The sequence below is a fragment of the Magnolia sinica genome, chromosome 2, assembly GCF_029962835.1.
Source record: "Magnolia sinica isolate HGM2019 chromosome 2, MsV1, whole genome shotgun sequence".
NCBI lineage: Eukaryota > Viridiplantae > Streptophyta > Magnoliopsida > Magnoliales > Magnoliaceae > Magnolia > Magnolia sinica.
Genome location: NC_080574.1, coordinates 1,156,563 through 1,166,483, shown reverse-complemented (window position 1 = coordinate 1,166,483; position 9,921 = coordinate 1,156,563). Strand labels below are relative to the sequence as shown.

Below are 9,921 nucleotides of genomic sequence, written 5' to 3'. Positions count from 1 at the left end.
TCTGGAAGGCTTTTAATGGTGAACGTTCCCATCCCAAATGTTCTCTGTGGTGTGGCTTACCTACTTTTTGGATCCTTATTTTTTGGCATGAGGAGAGTAGAAGGGGCACACATGATGGAAGGATTGGATTCCATTAAAACATCACGGTGGGCCCCACGCATCGATTTCTCTGTCAAGCTTTATCCTAAAATGTTTGTATTGAATCGGGCCTCAATGAATCATATTGATGGGGCAGTAATATCAACTTTAGGGGGTAGAAAAACAGAAGTCTCTCTCTCTCTCTCCACGTTTTTCCCAAGCTCGTATCTGTTTTCTTGCTTTTGTTTATGAGCCGCACGCTGCATTATCAACTTCCAAAATCAAATCTCTGGTTTCATCTCTGCTGCAATCTGAGCGAGAATCTGGACCTCAATCTGCCCTGTTCACTCCCTTTCAATGGGCCCATTTGAACATACTCAGGGCCAGTTATTGTATGGTTTCTTCCACACACATTTTCCTCTGCTGTCTTCTTTAAATCCCATTTCGTCGATTGGGTTTTTTTTTAAATCCCATTCCTCAACCAGCTCCTCTTGAAATCCCGTTTCTCCGACTGGTTTTTCTTCCGTCTCCATTTCCCACAACTGGGTCTTCTTGAAATCCCATTTCCTCAACTGGGTTTTCTTGAAATCTCTTCCAGTAATACCATTTCCTCAGCTGGGTCTTCTTCATCTCGTTTCTCTTCAAACTTTAATAACTTTCTAATTCTCAGAGTCTTGTAGACAAACATAAAGATGGCTTCTTCTCTTGGGTCTCTTTCTTTTTTCATCGGAACAGTGATGGAGAATTCTGTTCTTCTTTCTAACAGAAGCGGTCATCAGCGTAGATACGCTATCAATGCATTCCATGGGAAAAGTTCTCTTGATTCTGGTGTAAGTAGTTGCAAATTCGGGTTTCAGAAGTTAGCAGACCGTGAAAATTTCGCAGGTATTTCTTCAAACGGCAGAAATACGATAGACCAACATCGTAGAAGAAAGTTTGGGTGGAGAAAGGGCCTAAGAGCAACAGATAAAAATGCTGTCAAGGGAGGGAACGAGGACAGTGATGACGATGTACCAGACTCACTTCAGGAAACGATCGAGAAGACTAAGAAGGTCCTAGCTTTGCAAAAGGACTTACTTCAACAGGTTTTCCCCCCTCTTTGAGCTGATTATCTTCTCCAAGGTAGATTTGTAGACAAAAGAATGAGTTGATCTTATTTTAGTTAACAATGATTATGTCTTAGAAATCTTGATCTCTAATACATATTTATTGTCAACATAAACTCATTATTTATCAGAGATCAAGATCTCTAATACATAATTACTGTTAACTAAAATGAGATGATTCATTTTTTGGAGTTACCAAATAGGGCTAATCTCTACATGCTTCATGTAAATTTATGAACTCATTAGTAAGATAATCCATGAAGGAATTGAAGCTGTGTTATGATTGAATGCAAAACATTTAATCCCAAACTCCAAAAAGAAGAAATGAAAATTAAACAATTTTTTAGTAATATAGAATTAGAAATAAGACATCTAGAGTTTAATGAAAAATCCAGAGTTGGGGACAAATGAACATTGCCAAAATAATGAGGGGAATGTCACGAGACTAGTGATCGCAATGGGAGAGTGATTTCCTGACCATAAGTTGGATTTTTGTTGTGTTTTCCCGTTTACTTATGTTTTCTCTTATGTGTTTGCGAAGGGTTGCTGGTCCCCTTTTGTAGATTCTGATCCACTAATGTAATGGTCAGATCATCAACTCTCCCAAGGTGAAACAGCCCTCGCATTTAGAAAACGTTAATCCTTTTATTAATCTCAATTTAAGCAGTTAAAAATGATTTTGTAAAATAAATAATGTTAATACAAAATGAAAACTGATTAGAAGCTCGATTAACAAGCCGATGAGGAGATTAACCAAGGAGCTCCACCATGAAGGGCTATCATGGCCATTGATCCATCATTGAATTGGAGGTCTAATGGGGAATTAACCTTTAATCACACAAGACCAGAAGGAATTCACTTTCACTCGATCATATATTGGCAACGTCCGAATCCCAAGCATGCTAGGTTTTTGGTATCAATACCATCAATAACGATATCCGATACTTCTCCTGACTGTTGTCACTTTTGTAGATCATGCCTGGTTGAGAACACAATTTTCCATATCTATCAGTTAGACATCCCCTTGATAAAAGTGTCCAATCTGCTGATCTTTGTGTGGATGCATGGGCAAGCTCTATTTGCAAATCAACGGTGTTTTTTATTTTTATTTATTTATTATTTTTATGAAACTGTGACAGGGTTGATATGCTGTCTTCCTGGGCGGGAATGCTGAATTGATCTCCACTTATATCACACTTTGTCTAGCAAACCACCACTCATTTCCCTCCAAGTAATTTCGAGTTTTCCACCCACATCAATGAATTTTAGACAAGAGTGGGGTTTTCATTGACTTTGTAATTGTTATTTCACAAGTCCAATTGCAGTTGTTTTAGTTTCTTCTTTGGTGCTGTTATCATAGGTAGGTTCTGATTATATCTGGGCTTTAGAAGTCACTGCCTAAAACAGTTGACATATTTAAAGACGATTCCTCTGAGCTTGTTTTATATGTCCATTTCTGCTAGTTGTGAAAATGATTGTCTCTTTTAATCAAAAGGTATTTACTGAACTGAGGTATAAATGCCAAATTGGCAACACATCCGAAAGTCCTACTCGCTTGCTCTTTGATATTTTCAGTAATCAAATACGAGGCAAAATTCTTGAAATTTTTGAAAACCCCTTTCCTAACGTCATTTGGTCGGTGCTCTTATGAGTTTGAGCCGTCGAGGGTTCAATTCCATCGGCCAATCGACTGCTCAACCGGTGAGGACATGGGAGGATGAAAATTTCATCTTGTCAAGTTTATACTGCATGTGTGCCATATGTCTGTGATGATCTGAAATGTTCATTTATCATAACTCTCTTGGCCATAAGCACAGTGGTGAACAATCATACCCATGTAAAAAATGTTCTACAAAAACCAGCGACCAGATTTTAGTGTTTTGTATACAACATTATTAAATAGTTAGGATTGTTAGATCTCTGCATTTTCTAGTCTATGACCAGTTCATGGATTTCCCTGATGAATGTGAAGTCTGATACACGTCCCATATATCATACAAAAACTTGGGAGGACGAAAATTGTGAACTGTGTCTCATTCCATGTGTACGCATCTGGGTATCATCTCTATGCCTTTTCACAAATCCTTTGGGCATTGGTTCAATCTAGCAGGTTGGATGGAGTAAATTAATAAAAAAGAAAGTCCTTGTTGTGTGGTGGCAAGACTGTTATCTTGTCATGCCTGTATTTTAGAATTAGAGTCGGATTTCAAAATCTGTCCAACTGTCTCACTTCATGCAAGATCTGGGCCGTCAATCTGAGGCCTTTGTATGTGTCGTGGCCTGAAGATGAGGCTGGTAACACGCCTCACCAGGTATGGGCCCCACCAAGAATGTTAGGTTGCCCAAAATTATGTCTGCTACTTGCCCCACTATGAATGTTCCAGTCTACACCATATATTTAGCCATCCAAGAAAAGAAAAAATTAAAAAGATCCAGGTAACTTGTCCTAGGGACTTCTCTCTAAAGCTCTCTTTGGCAACCGTCATTGAGTCTTCATCTTTGCAGTTGCTAATTGCATATTTCCTTCAGTTTTCTGCTGGCCCATTATAGTCATTCCCCAACTGGATGTTCCTCCTTCCACCTCCAAGAAAGTTAACATTCTGGTTGTTGTCACTGTAATTAGCTACACACTGTTTGAAACTCATTTTTGGAAAGGGGGGAAAAAAAGGCTCAAAGTAACATCATATGTTTCAGAAGATTGGAAGAATACTCTTCAAAAAAAGGCTCAACGTAACATCATGTGTTTCAGAAGATTGGAAGAATACTCTTCGAAAACCAAATTAAAGTCGTTAAAAAACACATTTTTCAAAAAAATAAAAAATAAAAAAAATTGATGGTGATTTGAAAATAGAGATTGGTTGTCATCATCCCTTCATAGAATTGAGTAGATGGTGGAAAATTTCAGTGGAGAAGAATAACCTACATAGGTATTTTTTAAAAAAAAAAACAAGAAGAAAAAACTATGTTAGGCTTTCCAGTAAAGGAAGGATATGAGAGAGGCAAAGAAGTTGATCTTCTATGTAAATTATTACTTGTGAAAATATTAATTCCACCCATTTAATTGAGGTTTATATAAAATATATGCACATGTGTACATGTATCGTCTTTCTTTTTTCACTCCTATTAAAACCTAAACTTTTCTTTCTTCGAGTTTTTGACATTTCTGATTATTTGACCAAAATTCGACCGTCTTTTAAGGGTCAAAACTGAATTAAACACTGATGTGTCCCATACTGTTGTTTGCCATAAGGCTTTATGCTAACTATAGTTGTCCCTGGTCATCATTTTAATTATTTGTAGTATTCAATACATTTCTTGCCGATGCCTATTGTACTTGTATTTCTCATCAATGTGTCAATTTGTACTAATATTGCAGTAATCCAACCCTAAACTGCTTTGCTTCAACTTCCCCATTTCATTGCAGATAGCGGAAAGGAGAAAACTCGTGTCATCTATAAAGAATAGTATTGTTAACACAGAAGAGGATGCAGTTTTTGATAGAGAAAGTGATAATTCTTTCTCAAATATGGATCTACCTTCTGCATCTGGAGAGCTCAATGGAAAATTTAGAGGTGAGATGCTTCCTGACAGTTATGCCCTCTCAACTACAGTTGAGACATTGGAAACCCTGTCCCTTGATGCCGGTGGAGATTTTGAAGCCGAAAAGAAGGAATCATGGGAGAAGAACTCGTTTGAAGAAGCTTACTCCACTATAGATTCTTTCAATGACTTCAAAGAAACAGCTCAGTCAACAATAATGCCATCTTTGCTCCCAGAAGCCTCTGAAACTCACCATTTTAGAGATGAAATGTTCAAAGAGTTGGCAGAAGCAAATGTAGAGGGTGAGAGTGGTGAACTTACTGCGGATCCTACGGAAGAAGACTTAAAACCCCCTCCTTTGGCTGGGGCAAATGTCATGAACGTCATAGTTGTTGCTGCAGAATGTGCTCCTTGGTCCAAAACAGGTACTTTACATTTTATCGTAACCCCCCGTTTCAACACTGAGGTCTTGGTATCGATCCCTAGTGGGGGTGGCTAACAGTGAAGTGTCAACTGACAGTGTTGTGTACTAACAAGCTGACAAAAAAAAAAAAAAAACCTGCAACCCCTTCTTGTGAGCATGACATGACATTTTCAAAGACAGAATTGCAAAATAAAATTTCTGGAGGCATAAAAATGGTTTGTAGCATGCAACCGGTTTTAGGTACTCGGTCCCCAATGGACCTAAATGTACTGGGCTTTTATATAGGTGTTTCATTTGTATGTTGCTTGAGCCATTCTAGGTAATCAGTCCTGAATGGACCTAAAATGTACTGGGTTTTTATATAGGTGTTTCATTTCTATGTTGCTTGAGCCATTCTATGTAGTTTCTCTTCTTTTTTTTTTTTCTTTTTTTTTTTTTAAATTTTATTTTTAATGCAATGCAGACTGACTGGTAGTGAGTTCTCTTAGGTGGACTTGGAGATGTTGCTGGGGCTTTACCAAAGGCTTTGGCTAGGCGTGGGCATAGGGTTATGGTAACTTTTCCTCCATGCTATGAACATGGTTCTTGCAAATAAGTAAAGAAAAATGTCATTTTTCCCAGATCTGTCAGGTTTGAGAAAAACCAGCTAAATAAGCCAGTTCACAAAGAAGTGGACCTGAATGGCTATCCATAGTTGATAGCTTGACGCCAAATTTGCAGTTTTGGGAATTGAATTGCACTGAACTGAGTTGGACCAGCTGGGTCAGTCCGTTCTGACTTTGCACTTTCAAGAGGATGAAATCATTAATAAAATAGAAAGTTCTTGAGTAATTGATACCGCCTGTTTTCTTAGGTCGTTGCACCACGGTATAGTGACTATCGTGAAGCCCAACCAACAGGAGTAAGCAAGACGTACAACGTGAATGGTGAGGTATGCCGATATGATACATTGCTTGTAGCTAGATTTGATTTTCTGTTAGCATATTACCAAAGTACCTTCTGCTTGATTGTGGCTTGTGATGTTTTAACATGCAGAATGTGGATATCACCTATTTTCAAGCCTACATTGATGGCGTGGATTTTGTTTTTATAGATAGTCCTATGTTTCGCCATCATGAAAAGAATATATATGGTGGAGATAGATTGGTGGGTCCCCATTCACATGATTTGCATTTGGTTGCCAGTTTTTTTAGGGGTTTCATTTAGCCATGTTTATTCTTTTTCAATTGCACTGCTGTACTTAGGATGACCTTTCCCAATTTAGCCTGTTTAGTCTTCTTCTTCTTTTTTTTTTTTTCCCCTCTCATTTTCAACTTTGATTTTCTATTTAGCATTGTTTAATCTCCTTCAACTTCTTTAATTTCAAACAGCTTTGATTTTTCATTGGATGCAGGAGATATTGAAGCGCATGGTTTTGTTCTGCAAGGCAGCTGTTGAGGTATGGTTCCAAACCACTGAATTTGGAACATGACTAAAAATGGTTACTGTTAGGGTGAATACTCATTATGGAGTACTGGTCTCTATGAATCTTGATGTACTCGCTCATTACTAATCCTTTTGTAGAACAATCTGCTTGTTGCTGTAGCACGGCACTGTAGCAGTGCCATAGCACGTGAAAGGAGGACAAGAAGAAGAGGAAATCCCTAATTGAGTTGGACCTCCCCTCTCCCTTTCTATAACTAAGAAATCCAATATGACAATTATATCTTTTAAGTAACAAAAGCAAAAATATCCAACATGTTTAACAGCTACATGGTGCTAATCTTGAGGGCCTATGAGAAGCTACAATGAGAAGAAGGAGAAGGAGAACTAAGGTGGAAGAGAAACAATGAGAGAGAGTGAGAGATGGAGAACATGAGATGCTTAGTCTATCGAAACCCCAACCCTCTACTCTTAGGGTCTGTTAAACAGCTACATAGTGCTAATCTTGAGGGTCTATGAGAAGCTACAATGACTATGGGCCTTATTACATAGACTTGGGCGCAAAGTACTCAGGTTGGGTTTGGGTCAATCTGAACCTAATTGACCCAACCTGAGTACAGATTGGGTTGTGAAGGTCCGCAGGTTTGGTTGAAGTTGGAAAACACCAACCTGATTTGAATTCAGGTTGGCGTTTTCCATCTCCGTGACTTGTTTAAAAGAAGAGGAGCTAAATTGTTTTCAGGTCGTCTGGCATGTTCCATGTGGTGGCGTCTGCTATGGAGATGGGAATCTGGTTTTTGTTGCAAATGATTGGCACACCGCATTGTTACCAGTTTATCTCAAGGCATACTATCGTGACCAGGGCTTGATGAAATACGCCCGGTCCGTTTTTGTAATCCACAACGTAGCACACCAGGTTTGTCCCACAAGCCCCTATGGATTTGGATACTGGTTCTTGAAAATCACCATCTCTTAAGTGTATGTTAATCCAGATTTATCATTCAGGGTCGTGGTCCGGTGGACGATTTCAGTTATGTGGACTTGCCAGATCACTACAGGGACCTTTTCACATTGTATGATCCGATTGGTGGCGGCCACTTCAATATTTTCGCGGCCGGCTTAAAAGCCGCAGATCGAATTGTTACGGTCAGCCATGGTTATGCCTGGGAGCTGAAAACATCAGAAGGCGGCTGGGGTCTGCATGAGATCATAAATGAGAATAGTTGGAAGCTGAAGGGTATTGTGAATGGAATCGACCCAAAAGAATGGAATCCAGAATTGGACATCCACCTAAAATCTGATGGCTACACCAATTACTCTCTAGAGACCCTTCAAACAGGCAAAGGCCAATGCAAGGCAGCCCTCCAGAAAGAGCTCGGCCTGCCTGTCCGGAGTGACATCCCTCTGATTGGTTTTATTGGAAGGCTGGACGACCAGAAAGGTGTCGACCTTATCGCCGAGGCCATGCCGTGGTTAATAGGCCAGGATGTTCAGCTGGTAATGTTGGGAACTGGGAGACCAGATCTTGAAGAAATGCTCAGGAGATTTGAGAATCAAAACCACGACAAGGTCAGGGGATGGGTCGGTTTCTCAGTGAAAATGGCGCATAGGATAACCGCAGGTGCAGACATTCTACTGATGCCGTCGAGGTTTGAGCCATGTGGTCTGAACCAACTCTACGCAATGAGTTACGGAACCGTTCCGGTTGTTCATGCCGTTGGTGGACTGAGAGACACTGTGCAGCAGTTCGACCCATACAAAGAGTCTGGGTTCGGATGGACATTCGACAGGGCGGATTCAAGTAGGCTTATACATGCTCTTGGGAACTGTTTGTACACACATAGGGATTTCAAGAGCAGTTGGGAGGGTATCCAGAGACGCGGTATGATGCAAGACCTGAGCTGGGACAATGCTGCTCAGAACTACGAAGAAGTCTTTGTCACTGCCAAGTACCAGTGGTGATCTTTGGAATGTGAGAGATGGATGGGCTGTTTCTGTTTTCAGGAAATTTGGTTTCCGCCATTTCACCAGGCAACTGGCTACAAACAAAGCTTCAAATGTCTGAGTGAGTGTGTCAGTGTAATAATATTTTAGCTGCTTCCCTGTATCTTGTGAGTTTTGTTTTTGTTTTTTTCTTTTTCTTCTTTCTCCAATCTTTCTATGCTTCTGTATGTAGGTTTATAAAGGAAATGTTTCTCAATTCCAAAACAGAGTTATTCATCTGTTCTTTAGAATGGTCCTTGGTTTTAAATATACTGGTTGAGCTTTCTTTCACTATTGGCTTTCGCTGCATTGAGGAACGCTGCTTCATTGTGGAATTTATGGAGCTGTTTAGTAGTTTATATTCGTTTTATTATGCATTGCTTGGGCTGAGGGATTGTACTCTACAATTCCCATTTTCAGTTTGTACAAGTGGTGGGTACAGTTCAGATCATCCAAACTGTTGGTAACCACAGATCAAATGATCATAATTATATGATATTTGGACGTGCCATTCATGTAAACTGTTTCTGTATCTCCTTTCTTAACTAACTTTTTATTGACCATCTATCGAAGGGTTGGGATTCTTTTATTCTGAGGAATTTTGGGTGCATAGACATCTTTAGTATGTCCTATTGTTGGCAACCACTTTTCACTCGCTGAACCGTGGGCCCCGCTTGATCCCCACTAATACAAGCTGAAAACCTGAGCAACACCATACTACCTTCCTGCCTAGCATTGTATGATACCTCTATATTTGTATTATTCAGTACTAATCATCCCAGCAATGTTTTTTTTTTGTTTTTTTTTTCTTCTGGTCGTTAAGTAAAATCCTCAAGCTAACTACTTGCCCGCCCACATGTTTACAATATAGTCCCACATGTTGAGTATCTGGCTCATTGTTCAAAAACTTGAGTGACCCGACATCCAGTCGGGTCGGGTCAACTCGAAGAATTGAACCAGTCTTTGTTCAACTTGACTCAATGTCCAATTGGGTTGGGTTGACTCAGAGACTTGAAAGAGTCTATCAACTTGACTCAATATTTCATAATACATCATGGAATATTTAGCATAATGGAGACGTGTGCGCACCATGCTTATTTATATATAAGCAGGAAAACTAGGCAAGCATGCGCTAGCCCAGTCGGTGCAATGATTCAGTTCCTCACCAAGAGATCTTGGGTTCCAAGTTCAAACCCTGTCTGCCCCTGGCTGCAGCATCTCAGGTGAAAATCTTGTGGAACCATGTAGACTGAGTTTTGAGTCAATTCACCAAGTTTTAGAACTTAATGATACTAAATTCCATTGATAGAATCGTCTGATAGGAGTGAATTTTCAGACAAACCATCGATGATAAGGCCCTACATATGG

At 39.7% G+C, this 9,921-nt stretch overlaps 1 protein-coding gene across 3 annotated transcripts; it reads left to right on the top strand.

Moving 5' to 3' along the window:
- Window positions 1–285: 285 nt before the first annotated feature.
- LOC131231269 (granule-bound starch synthase 2, chloroplastic/amyloplastic-like) lies at window positions 286–8,844 on the top strand. Of its 3 annotated transcripts, none has more exons than XM_058227412.1 (8): window positions 286–1,163; window positions 4,609–5,149; window positions 5,637–5,701; window positions 6,002–6,079; window positions 6,184–6,294; window positions 6,542–6,586; window positions 7,313–7,486; window positions 7,576–8,844. In XM_058227412.1, the coding sequence occupies exons 1-8, from the start codon at window positions 771–773 to the stop codon at window positions 8,530–8,532; spliced, it is 2,364 nt and encodes a 787-aa protein (XP_058083395.1). In that variant the 5' UTR covers window positions 286–770; the 3' UTR covers window positions 8,533–8,844. The 3 variants fall into 3 exon arrangements, with proteins under 3 accessions (XP_058083395.1, XP_058083400.1, XP_058083408.1); XM_058227425.1 differs by having other exon boundaries at window positions 1,070–1,200; XM_058227417.1 differs by lacking the exon at window positions 6,184–6,294.
- The last annotated feature ends 1,077 nt before the right edge of the window (window positions 8,845–9,921 follow it).